This window comes from Periophthalmus magnuspinnatus, chromosome 13 (assembly GCF_009829125.3).
Source record: "Periophthalmus magnuspinnatus isolate fPerMag1 chromosome 13, fPerMag1.2.pri, whole genome shotgun sequence".
NCBI classification, from domain to species: Eukaryota; Metazoa; Chordata; class Actinopteri; order Gobiiformes; family Gobiidae; genus Periophthalmus; species Periophthalmus magnuspinnatus.
Window position 1 is genome coordinate 5282602 of NC_047138.1, and position 13908 is coordinate 5296509.

Below are 13908 nucleotides of genomic sequence, written 5' to 3' on the forward strand. Positions count from 1 at the left end.
TTAAACAATACTGCTGTTATGTCTTTTGGTAGGACACCTTACAAATCTTGCTTGCATTCAATAAACTGCATTTTTTTAGGGAAAAGGTTCAGAATGTCATCCATGTTTTTGTTCCACATTTAGGTGATCTTACCCTTGACCAAAATCCAGGTTTCATGTATAAGTTATAGAGTCATGGGTGTTATTTAGCGTATTTGTGACATAGTGCTGCAAAGAACTATTTAACATTGAGCGCTCATAACAGTTTCCATAATATGTGTGACACTCCTTGATTGCACCAAGCGTCACAGTAAAACCATCATGAGGTAGAGCCTTAGAACATGGAGTGAGCTCTTCTTGAAATCACATCACCAGCTCTAAAGTAAAGTGGGACACTGGAATAATTAGTGCTTCCAAAGACTGTATGAATATCAGAGTATACATGTGGTACACTCAGTCTGATCAGATGGATACAATTATAATTTGCAGCGTATAGAATGTAGTTGTATTGTAAAGTTTCAATAAATAATAAAATCTGTGCTATTTTGTGAAGCCATGTACAGACACTACTTTTTCATTATTGCCAAAGAAGCTTGTCACAATACTAAAATTACAAACTGTATTTTGACATTAAGGAAAAGGCTTGTTGCCAATTTTGATGCCACTATTAAAAAATGTACTGTAGCTGAAGCTTTCAACACAAAAAACACACAGTCACATATAATTCTAGATCCAGACGTCTATAAAATGGATGTGAGTTCTTTTCTCAGTATAAATGCTTTAGTAGTAATTAATATTAGCAAGTATTTTTATTTTATTCAGTCATTACATTCAACTTGTACATAACATCTCATGACCGAAAGGGTTTAGGCAGAAGTAAAATTGACTTATACTGTAATGCCAAACCCTATTTAGTAATAATGCACAAGATTTCTAAGTAAAGCAGCATCAGTTCTATGACATATGACTCAATATATAAACAAAAGAAAAACTACAAACCACAGCAGCCCACATGAATCATTCCTGTAAGTCCTGTAATTTTCAAAAAGTAATGTTTTATTTTATACCTCTTTTAGGAGCTTTTTAATTTATCATCAAGGTTGTACCACGCACCAACCCCTCGAACATAAGTACAATGACGTTTTTTACTGGTTCTAGTCTTACTTTTTTTTAATATACCTGTTCGTTTAAGATGATATTTTCTCTCTCTATTCGAATAACATCTGTAAACGAGGTGAGAGCTTATGATTATTTGCCTTATACATCATTACGACTGTGCTCAAATCAACAAGATCAGACGATTTTACGAGTTTTAACTATGCAGCACTTGTACTTATTACTTTACTAAAAATATCAGGCTATATAATGCATAAAGTAGGTCTGTCTCTGAGCATACATTTAACATTTGAAGTCTGGAGTTTATATCTTTCCCAAGGCCAAAACAGTTATACTACAGCATTTTGAAATGTTTCTTTTCTTTGATTCTTTGATGGACATTTTAAATAAATATGTAGGTCTTATCAGGTATAATCTCGTGGCTAGACAACGCTCTAGTTCCTACGCAGCACTTGTACTTATAACTTTACTCCAACAGCAGATCTACACGCACACGTTCATAGCGGAGCGCGGGTTATTATACATACGTCCGGAAGATAAGTGAGGAATAAGAGAGTTTAGAGAACATTCCTTTCTCACTCCCACTTCTCTCCTCTCCTTTCTCTCTCTTTCTCTCTCTTCTCTCTGCCCCCCTCTCTCTCCATGCTGCTACCCCACCCCCAGTTTCCTTCCTGTGCTTTTTTTAGACTCTATTGGATGTTTTTTTCCCACATCCGGCAACAACGCCAACAGTCTTTTTTATGCTATAATCTAACAACATAGTACTTGTGTGGCTCAGAGACACTTAAGCACTGGCCACATGTGATTGTTGTGTGTGTGTAGTGTCACTTCCCTGTGGCATTGGGCACCGCTTCACACACCCCGAGACAAGTGTTTTGGGGCAAACCATTCGCATTAGTTGAATTATTGACAAATATTTTGACTTGAGGCTTAGAAGGGTTGTGTTTCCCTGGATTTGCTTGGTTTATAGTTGGGTTTGTCAAGATGTTAAATAAATAAATTGGGTTTTGGGTAGATGTTGATCCTTTTCCAAAATGTTATTGTCAAGTGTTAGAAATATGAAAAAAGATTATTTTTTTTAATAATTTAAGTTTTGTTGCAATACAATAATAATAATAATAATAATAATAATAATAATAATAATAATAATAATAATAATAATAATAATAATAATAATAATAATAATAATAATAATAATAATAATAATAATAATAAATAAATAAATAAATAAATACTAAAGGAAAGGCTTAATACTCAATACCAGTTTCAATACCAATGGTGATAATAAAAACACTTAAGAATGTAATTTTCAACCCAAAATAATAGTAGTTTCTTTAATAATACCATGTCATTTTAGTATTTCTGGTATTTATGTGATTATTTTTCCCTCCAGTATCAGTATGTGTTCATTAGAGTATCTAGTTTCAAGTTTTGGGATTGGTTAGTGCCAGAATTTTGATTATTTCACAGTGTTTCATGTTTGTTCTTATTATTGTTAAACCATTTCAAGGTAAATTAACACCAGAAAAAGGTTATGTTGAACATTGTCATCTCATTAAAGGTTTGTTGTGAACTTTTAGACATGTTAGAACCTTGTTACCTCCTCAAAAACATACCTGGAGTTGCGTTTTTCTTTCATTCATAGTCTATCTATATCTCCAAAGTTCAAAATGCTCTGTTCCACCGTATGATGTCATGAAGTGGTAGTTTTGAAGTTAACAGCTACGTTTTACCCTTTGTTCAGTAGAAATGAATAATTCTAGGGCTAAAATGATCCAAATCAGTCTTGTCCCCCACTATACCGCGGTTTACCTTTCGTGGTCTCTCTGTTTTGCTGATTTTTTTAGTGTAGTTTTACATGCTTTTTTACACAGTATGAGCGTGCATTGTGTTCTGCGTCCTGATTGGCTGTTGGACTGTAGACCATTGTCCATCAGTCTCCTCCGTGCCGTGTCTCCTGTACAGTACAGAATGTGTTCAGACAAATTTACATAAATGTTGGATCACAGTGTGACTCTGAAGTGCTGTATGTCTGCAATTTGTTTTCTCCCCCACAAAACCCACAATGTCATGTTCTCACTTTCTGCACCGACAAAGGCGCTTACAAAGGTTTGAACTTTGAGAGTCTTTAAACGAGAGAGAAATGTGAGAAAATGTTAATGCCTGTGTGAGAAAAGTGTATAAAGTGTGTGGTGAGGGGGTTGTACAGCTGCAAAACATATAGAATAATTGTAAAAAATAAAGCTGATACTACGCGGATTTCCACTATTACGGGTTATTTTCAGAACGTAACCCCCGCAATGAATGAGGGACCACTGCACCACATAAAAGAACAGTGTTTACCGTTTAAGAGAAGAACTCAGCCTAAATATGCAGGGTTTGTGCGTTTTAAACATGTGTCCGGGTGTGTTTGTGATGAGGAAACAATAATATTAAAAAAGGTTGGTTTTCCTCCACTTTGAATGAGAAAGATTATACTATGGGAAAGTTGTTTTTTTCCACCCGGTCCAGATCACCTGAGCTTACATGTCTCACTCACCAGCTGTGACATGTAAAGAGTCATAAAGATGTGGTTCACACAGAGAGCGGCTGCACGCACAAACCTGTTCAGACGCAACCTTGAACTCTCCGTGCCACTGCCGAGGGCCTCCTGTCCAGATATACAGGTCCACCTTAGGCAAGCCAAGTGCCAGTCAGCAGTGCCCACCGCATGCTCTCATACATATGCTATTGGGCACACGGCTGTTTTCTAAATGTAACTCTTGCGGCCTTGTCTTGTGATGCAATTGCAATTTCAAAAGCAGTATGGGGTTGCATAATTTTTTTTTTACCTGTTTTATGCTGTCTGAAGCACATTACCGCAGCTATAGGAGTTAGAGGACACACTTGAACAATAAGGTCAGTTAGTTCCAGGGCTGATGCGGATAAATACACATAAACCGACATAATTGTGTGAGAATAATCCTATTAACAATGACTGCAGTGACAAGGTGCTGTTATCAGTCAATCATCCTGTTAACTAAAGAGTTTTTTTTTTTTATTTTCTACCATTGTTCCCTCATCAAAACCATGCCTGAGGAGGTTTTAGACGTCATTCATGCATGCTTCATTAATTTAGTGATCTCCCATGCCCTATTCAAACCCTCTTTACTGTTATCTGTACGATTCTGTCCAACGCTCAGCCCACAAACCTACGTCATCCACGCTCCCACATGACAACTTTCCATAAATATATATATAAATATATAAAAAACTTGATACGAAACTGTACACAACAACGTGACAAACCTGTTGCAATGATGTGCAGTAGTTTCATTAGCAGAACGCTCGCTGATTGTGTCATGATAAGGGGAGGGTGGGACTCGCCATATCAGAAACTACAGTGAAAATTATAAAACGTGTTAATATGTTAATATGGCATGTTCAGAAAAAGGCAACAGTTTAACCTATTTATGTTTTGTATTAGCAGTTAATACCCCATAGAAGTGAAATACCCCTAAGATAATTTAACACTACAGACATAGAGCTACGACAGTTTCCACTAATAGTAGGCAACCAGTATGACTACAAATACTACTACCACAAGCACAAGTACTATAAGATGTGCCTACATACTTTTCTATCAGTGTCAGTCAGTCAATCAATCAATCAGTATGACTTTATTCATCCTCAAGGGCCAGTTTAAGTGTAAAATGTGGAAGCACAAAAGTACCATTCACATAAATAAACGTAAATGATAGAAGTAAAAGATAGAGTTACATAACATCAACAGATCACTGCGATTGTTTTCCAGAGACCGTACAGTTTGTATCTATTAACTCGGTTCATCATGTTATGTGGAGTCCTTCTGGGAAATGTCTCTGGGCTGATACATTTTGGAGGCTACATACTTGTGTGCTGTAGGGTCCAGAGCTCCGCCCCCAGACACAGTTTCTTTGGCTGGATCAGCACGGTGTTTTGTGGCCCTCTCCTTATTTGGAACGTCAGCACTGATACGAGTGGGAGTCGAGCTAAACGTCCCACTCAGTTCTTTCTGTTTTTCTTTTTTTTTGCTGCAGAAGTGCCTTTTGAAAACCACAGAGCAGATTACTGTGACTGTCCATCCGCCCTAATGCACAAGTGTGTAATTTAACCAAAGCCTCTGCGCTTACTGTGCTTTGAAAGACTACATGTGCTACTTCTCTAGATTTGTTAAGACATACACTACTAAGGCAACATTAGCAAATTATAGTTTTCCCATGGGAATTTACACTACACTGCACTGCACTTCTGAGAATGACACGGTACTTCAGAAACTCTCTCTGTATTTTACTCTTAGTCCTGCTCCCATTATTTGTTCTACTTTCATATTCATAATCAACTGACCATTGTTCTTTAGTAATGGGTGGATTGACCAAATTATCTATATACTGAATTATCAATACTGATAAGGCATGAAAAAGGTATCAATTCCTTCCAAAAAACTCAAGTGCTGTTTTTAATCACATTTTCTTTTTGTACATACATTGTTTATTATGCACATATATTTCATTTTTAGATCCATTCAAGCTGAGGTGGTTTAAAGATAATTAAGTAGAAAAGTTTTTAATACAAAAACTTGGTATTGGTATTAGATTGATACTGCAGTACTTGCTTTATTACTTCAAGAACTAGTAATACCTTCATCACAACAGTTCCCCATGCTTTATAAAAAAGACTTGTCCCATAACCATGTTCTCTGGTTATGATTAGGTTTTTGAGAAAAGTGCTGCATCTCCGCTGCATGTGTTTTTCCATTCCATTCAAATACTGAATTAGGAGGAGTTTTGGCAAAACAAAACACAGACACGGTTAGGTTTGGAGCACAGCTGTACGCCGTGGCACGGCCAGATGTTGTCAATGGCCAGAGAGTGTATGCAGGAAGCGGCTCTGCGTGCCATAGGAACTGTCTTTGAAAACAGGAAGGCAACTTGTTCCCTGCTTATGGACCTTTTCCTGTGGCATGACCGGAGGCAGCCTGTGTGCAATGCTTGCTGGGAAAAAGGTATTTGTGGCTATGTGGTGATGGTCTTTTAAAGGGACAAACAAGATACAGGGTTTGGTTCCTTTAGTAAAGAAGTTTTGTAGAGAAGCACACTCTCACACTGGAGTCCCAGCGTGTATTTGAACTAGGCTTACATAACTTGTTAAAATTTCCAAATTTGATGCAGCTTTTTGCCAACTCACAACCAAAATATTTTTGTAATATTTTTCATTGCTGTTTCTATTTAACTAAGCACTCATTTTAAATTGGAACTGACAGTTTGATACCTCTGCATTATCATTTATAATATTTTACATTGCATTCATTTATTATTTGTTATATCTCGTATCCTACATTTCTCTAATGCAGTACTTTAAAATTCTGTGATGTTTTATTTTACTGAAATAACCAAAATGGCACTGCGTCACAAGAAGCAGCCAAATATATGAAGTTTGATTATTCATCTTTGTGTGATTACAGTCGTTTTGGGGCCCATAGTTGCCTGTGGTCTAACCAGTCAAAATAGTGATTTCCACATGAATACACTACAAAAACAAAATTTCAAACCAGCATTAAATTTTTTTGCTTTCCAGTATTGGAGACCTTGCCAAAAAAGTCAATTGAAGCTAAATGGTTTTGAGATGAGACCTTTAAAATGAATGGTTAGTCAGTAATTACAGTGACAATGTGACATACAGAGAGGTTTGCCAAGGTGTCAGCCTCATTGTAGCTCAAAAGCTGTGGACAAACCCTGCACAGTTATGAGTGAGAGTGTCTTTGTGGTATGAACGCCTCATCCTCGTGGCCTCTGTCATTGTCCTCTGTCATTGCGACACTTTGACGTTGCTTGTTTTAAATTATTGACTGAGCGCAGTTTGAGCAGGACGACCGTGTGCCGCTGCTCCACTGTGATGTCTCTGCTCAGACTGACATGTAGATGAGAGGTGACAGCAGTGTCAGGAGCTCCCAGAGTCACATGACCAGGGGCTGATGTCTTCTGACGGCCTGTCACTGCCATGTGGGTGACCTGAGCAGTGCAAGATTTGGCAGGGATAATGCAGTCACTCACATGTTGGATTTCCATGCTTTGTGGGGACATTACATTGACTTGCTTTAATTTCTTTAACAGTGATCCTACGCTTCACCTAATCTTAGCCTAATCTCTAATCTTAACCTATAGTTTAACCCATATCTGAACTGTAAAGCCCCCAATGTTTAACAGCTTGGTTTTATTGCATTGAAAAACTTGCATCTTTACTGTGAGCGGGCTTGCATTTCCACAATCCTGACTCTTATTTGCTATCCTGGTTGTTTCCATTGAAAAATTGTTCCTTTAACTATAATCTTCTTTAGAATGACATAAAACAGAAATATGGTTTTAACTTTCTATTTCCATGGAGGTGGAAATAGAATCATTTCCTGACAGTGGCATGCCTCCAGGAAGTGATTCCATAGTGTTGCTTTAAACCATGTTGGTGATCTAATAATAAAGGATTTACCTCATGGAGACTTGATTTTTGTCCCGATGGACTGTGTGCGTATATAGTTACAGTCCTCACAATGTAACAAATGCCTCCGTACACATACTTGGGTTCATATGTCTTGGGGGATATTTCATTACAATCCTTAACCGTACTTACTTCTGCCTTAACTCTAATCTTACCAAACCCAAATCTAACCTCTACATCTTAAACATGTCCACGCTGTAGGCCGTCGTAATGGTCAATAGCACGTCCCCACTTTCCTTGTTCAGCGCACACACTCCTCTCTGTTCTACAAACACAGATGTAGGCTTGTATCGCAGCCTGTAAACCTGAGGCTGGGGAAGCACAGCTGTGTCATACACCTGGCGGCATTTACACCCCAGATGATGAACCAGATCACAGAGGAGCCTTCATAGTCCCGTAAGTCATAAAGGCACAGTATAAAGAACTGTTTGTGTCATTGCTTTGTGGATCAAACCTTTTCGCTCACTATAAGATGATTGTTATTGTTAATCACTACTGCACCGCTGCCAAAGTACACATCAGTTTAGTATGGACTGCTGTGGGAGGACCTTTTATCGCATTGTGGGGACTAAAATCTGCCCCTTGTGATGTAAATCCTTTGTTATTAGATAAGCAACATGGTTTAATATTCAAGTATCGATTAAAACAAGGTTAATGTGAAGGTAGTAGTAAAGTAGTAACTGGTTAAGGCTAAGATCAGTCTCCAGGAAATGATTGCAAGTCATTGTAATGTCCTCAGTAAGTATGAAAACCCAACTAATTTCCCTTTGGTATTCAGTTATAGTAGCATAGCAATTAGGTATTGTAATAGTATTTGGCAACATAGAAGGGCTGCTCATAGTGTGTTGTAACAGTGACTGCTCTTAGGCTCCTACTGCTGCTTTATTAGCCCCTTTTATTCACAATTGCATTAATAAAAACACATTTTGTAGTGTTCTCCAAAGTGAAGCATGATTTCAATCAGCAAAATCTGATAATGGAGGGATATTTTTGAATATTACTATTGTAACTTGCAGCTTTTTATCTCACGTTTGAACTGTAGGCGCTAAGCTAACAGTTCAGCGTGTGCCCTCAGTAAACATAATGGATAATTTCTCTTCAGCGTTGCTTTTATAATCTCCCGTGTTCCCCACAGGCCGTCACAAAGCTGCGGCGCTCCTGTTTTTCTTGCTGCCGTAGCTCCTCGTCCGTCTCTCCCGCTGCTCTCCGGAGGGCAGCTCCATCTAATACAACTGTGTCAGGAAGTGAGGGGATGCAAAGTGCTGAGGAGCCAAAAGTAGCCCACCTCTGCAGCGCATGCATGGTCCCAACTGGCAGCAGCCTGATTAGGGAAGTGCACGTGAACCTGGCCTAACCTCTCGCTGAAACAACGAGGGGCCAGAGCACTGTGTGGGAATCTCAGTTTGGAGGCACGGGCGACTTCAAACTGACGTCTGTGGGGCATTGTGGGATTATGACCCTAATATCCATGGGTTTCAGAGCGATGAAAGATTGGCACTGTTGTCATGGGGATAAAACAGTAAATAAATACTTTCACAATGTTGTCAGGATAAAAGGAATGACAGTAATAGATGTTAGTGCATTTGTGATCATCAACAACAAAGAACAATACTGAAACATGAACAATTATTATGATATTAATGTTTGTAATTGTTTTGGCTGTGATAAAAGTGACACAAAATCATTCCATAACAAACTGTGTCTTTTGAAGGGTGATGTGTCCCTCAAAAAAACCTATAAATTCAGTTTTTGTGAGGATAAAAGTGTTATATTACAGTATGCAAAGAGTAAATTATGTCTTCCTGGATGTCCATATAAACTAGTTTATTTTGGTAGAGACAAAAGGACACAAAAGCTTCCAGTTTCAGGCAGTCTGTTGTAATTATAATAAGCCAATTCACTCTCTTTTTCTCCAACCAATGTTTTTCCATGACAGTTAATTAGTGGCATTGGTCTGAAAGCTTTAGTTTCTTATCTGGCAACAAACAACGTGAAATCCCACTTTCAATACAGTAAGCAGACCCTCAAAGCACAAACTAAACATTATGACTCTCAGTAGGAACAATAGATCTATTTTGGGGCTTTTTCTCTTGTTTAATACTTGTGTTTTTTAACTGCTACATTCTGTGGCTTTAATGTCATGGCACATGGAGTGTTGAGCAAAATTGTTATTCGGAGATTTTTTAAGAGAAAGTAGAAACAATGCTATAACTATGATCAGTAATACAACTTCAGCTGATACATTAAAGTTGTATTTTTCTGATGTTACTGCTGCCCAGGAGGTTAAAGCCATTGCATACAAACTAGAGCAGACCTGGGCATTTTTCATCCTGCACTTGACCTGTTTTTCATCATGTAGAATTGGATTATAGTAGTTTATATTTTACAGAAATTATCTTATTGTTACACTGATAATTGCATTGGTCCAGCCCTTCATTGCCTCTTTTGAACAAATTGACCACCCCTAAACTAAGGATTGGTTCAGTCCCCGTTGTGTCTTTATACAAGACATTTCAGCCACTTTACCTCCATTATCAGTTATCTATGTAGGGGTTAATCTGTTTTTTTACTTTACCACTGGTGTAGGAGCCATATACATTAAAGATTGAAGTGTTGTTTTTTAAATACGTACTGAACATATACACTGCCTGTGCCCTATAGTCTTCAGTGCACAGTGTGACTGACAGGTGGCACCACTGGGGGGTAACTGCTGCCTCTGCACTGAGCTCCACCTCGAGCTCCATCCACACAGCTCAACATCAGCATCACATTCAGTCTGACACAAACTCACAACATCCGCCTCTGCTGTCAGCACCAAGGTCAGAGCGCTGCACTATCAAGGCCTGTCAATATACAGCTCATACAGGGGATCCATGTAATCCATCATTCATGCTGCTCAGGTGCAAATGTCAAACATGTAAAATCATTATAAATGCACTGGTAATCAAGGTATAGATTTTTCAGTAAAGCAGGAGAACCAACAGTCAAAGGCTATGACTGGTGAAAGGCTTCAGTTTTACTTCCACCCACACAGTGGAAGGGCATCTGGCCTAATATTTCATTTATTCAATTATTGTTGTTATTATTAGATGATATTGGGTTGGTATGTACAGGAACATAAAGAAGATAAATCCTCAAATTAGGAATAAATGAATGTGTGTCATTGTTGGTGTATGCCGGTGTGCAGGTCTGATATTAAAAATATCATATAAATAATTTAAATTCATATGACTGAGCTCTATTGCAGCATTGACTGTTGTATACAGTACACATAATCTCAACTGGCTCAGTTTCTAAAGCATACATCTGCTGCAGGAGTCACTTTCAAAGTGATTCAGAGCTTCTGAGCTCATTAAATGTTAATCAGAAAAATCTATTTTCAGATCACTTCTGTCATGAGAGTTCGGGCCTGAGAGGAGGACACTCCTGTACCAGGGAGGGAGGAGATTAATATTTTTTTTTCAGAAAGACATCATGTTTTCTCCACTCATATTGAAATATTAGCTATTGCTATAGTCCTTTTCTGTATTAAGGACTTATTGCAACATATGATATATCATAAATTATATTATTATTATTATTATTATTAATTTTGTCATAGTGACCTGAACTACTTTACTCTATATTAGAAATAAACAAGCAGACAGCAACCAAAACTGTTATGTTCTTTACTACAACATCTGTATGAAAAGCAAATTAAGCAACATGAAATGCAAATACCAGGGGCCTAAAAAGGTGCGTTGACTAATAAATTGTTGAAAGTGTTGAAATTCCTCCCTGAACGTGAATGAGTTAACATACCACTGAGCCACATTAGTGAGGCACTTTCCCATGGCCAATATTTATTCTGTTACTCACACAAGAAGGTGCAAGCCCCAACCTGTTCATGTTTGTAAATGCGTTGAGCAGAGGAGTCGTTATGGCCATAAAATAGTTTAACTTCTAATCTTTTAAGTCAGGTGAGAAACAATATTGTAGCTACTTTATTTTGACATGCCAGTACTTTGTATTTATTGATTTATTGTAAAAAATAAATACATGTGCGCTTGTTTACCCTTAAACTATGGGTATGTGCTTGTACTGTGTATCCACATTTGAGTTCTGTTGCCGTTGTGTTCATAGTCCACAGGGTATATGGAATATTCTAATGCAATAGTTGTCACTGCCAGCAACTGGAAATAGCTGAGTTTTCCCCACAGTGAGAAACCACAGCATAGGCCTGTGCTGATAGTGGTGTGATAAGATCAGTTATATTTCCATGCTGAGAAGATATTTAAATAGACAGCCAAACAGGTATTTTCTGTCTGTGCAGCAATGTCCTAGATATAGAACCAAGATCAGGATAACATCTTAAAGGTACAACACATGTAATCTTTAGTGGAAAGGTACTGATATGAAAAGATGTTTATGCTTGCTTTATTTATTGTTTGTTTCTTTAGTTCTGATTTGGCTGCTACTGTTTTGCCTTTGATAGAGACATGGGACACAACAAAGAGTAGTCAGATTTAGACTCCAACAGCATGTTAAGCAAAATCTTATCCACAAAGGAAAAAGACTGCTATCTAATGAAGCACAATGGAGCAAACTATAATGTATGCAAATGAAGCAAATAGACAAAGAGCTTATTCTTCTGGGGGCTCGGCTTGCACATCCACATAACCTGCTTTCTACACACTGATGAACTATGGCTATAATACTAAAACAATTTCCCCCGTATGTACTTCCTACTGGTTGATTTGTGCCACATTAAAAGCTCTCGGGGCAGAGTGAGCGCTGTAAAATCCGCACTCCGGCTCTACATGATGAAAACAGTGTTATTAAAAGCAGTTGGTCTAGTGCACGACGTGTACGAGCCCCGAGCAAATTGTGAAATTGGATTAGATTACATGGTAATACTCAGAGCTGGATGTAGAGTTTAATGCACTATCCCCAGAACTATCATCACAATTTGAGCACGCTCACAAGATGCCTTTGAAGTAACTGCTGTCATTACAAAAGCAGTGTTGTTGTATCTAAGTGGTCTATTCAAATGTACACTCCAGATGTTAGTCTTTTTAGTTTATTGTATTTTCAAACTTTAATGAAATTTGTTTTTGTGTTACAGCTCGGATCGCTGCGGAGGAAAATTGAGGGCCATGCAGCGGTACAGGCCCCTAAGCAGAACGGGCTGTCATGTGGCTTTGCTGCGGACTACAAGCGGATGCGCCTGGACTCTGGTCTGGGCCAGGGGCTGTGTAACATGAACCCGCCTGTGCCAGGACCCTCTGTGGGCATGCAGAGGATGATGCCTCATGGCGTTGGCTCCGACATCTTCAACATGACTTTAAAAGAGATGAAGAAGGAGCCCATGGAGAGCCCGTCCTGTGGCCAGTCCCACACTGACATGATGTTTGATTTTAAGGATTTTAAAGATTTTAAAGATGAAGGAGCCAGTAACATTGACCCTGAGCTGCAGGACCTGTTTGATGAGCTGACTAAAGCTGTGCCTCCGCTCAACGACCTGGAGTTTGAGAAAATGCTGAAGCAGGACGACACATTTGGTCTGGATTTAGGTCGGCCCAGCTCAGCCGGGGCAGCTGGCTCTCAGTGCTCCCCGATGGACAGGCCCATAAAGATGGAGCACTCTCCAGATTTTGGCCAAGTTAACAGTTGCACTTCCCAGCTGCGACCTGCGTCAGCAGGCCCCTCTTTCACACTGAGCAGCACCTCTCCTAACGGGACGTCTCAGAAAACTAGCTCTCAGGTGGGACCCTCCAGAGGCCTCCCATGCTGGCCTGAGATATCCCACGCAGAGCAGCTGAAGCAGATGGCAGCAAACCAGCAGCAGCCAGGCTCTCTGCTCCATTACCAGACTCCAGGCACAGGAATGCCCTGGGCATCAGGAGTGAGCTCCTCCAACTCCTCTTTCTCACAGGACAAGCTCTCCAGCTCCCCCAACTCACAGAGGAATGGTCCGCAAAATAAAACCCTCAACAACTGCCTCTTCAAGTCCAACGGACACACAGGCTCCCACCCACCAGATATGAAGATGCTCAACATGAAGCCAGCACTGCACTTCAGCCCCAAAGCAGGCCCTCAGTCCATTTCCCTGACCAAGACCCCTCCACAGGCCCAGCAGCAGCAGAGGCAGCCCCCTTCTCCCAACCAGAGCCAGTCACACAACCCTCTGCACTTCCAGGACCACATCACGGGGAATCTCTGTCTGCCCAACAAATCCTCTCCACCACTGGGAGGAGGACTACCGTTCAAACCATCACAGCCGCGACAGGTAAAAACTCCACACACACGGACTGGATACTTTTA

At 39.4% G+C, this 13908-nt stretch overlaps 1 protein-coding gene across 2 annotated transcripts in view; it reads left to right on the forward strand.

Moving 5' to 3' along the window:
* The window catches only part of zmp:0000001236 (mastermind-like protein 2), a 31659-nt gene that overhangs the window by 11845 nt on the left and 5906 nt on the right, over positions 1-13908 (forward strand). For both annotated transcript variants that reach the window (XM_033977164.2, XM_055226079.1), the window contains exon 3: positions 12710-13873. In XM_033977164.2, coding sequence (XP_033833055.1) covers positions 12710-13873 — 1164 coding nt within the window. The remainder of the gene's footprint in view (positions 1-12709; positions 13874-13908) is intronic.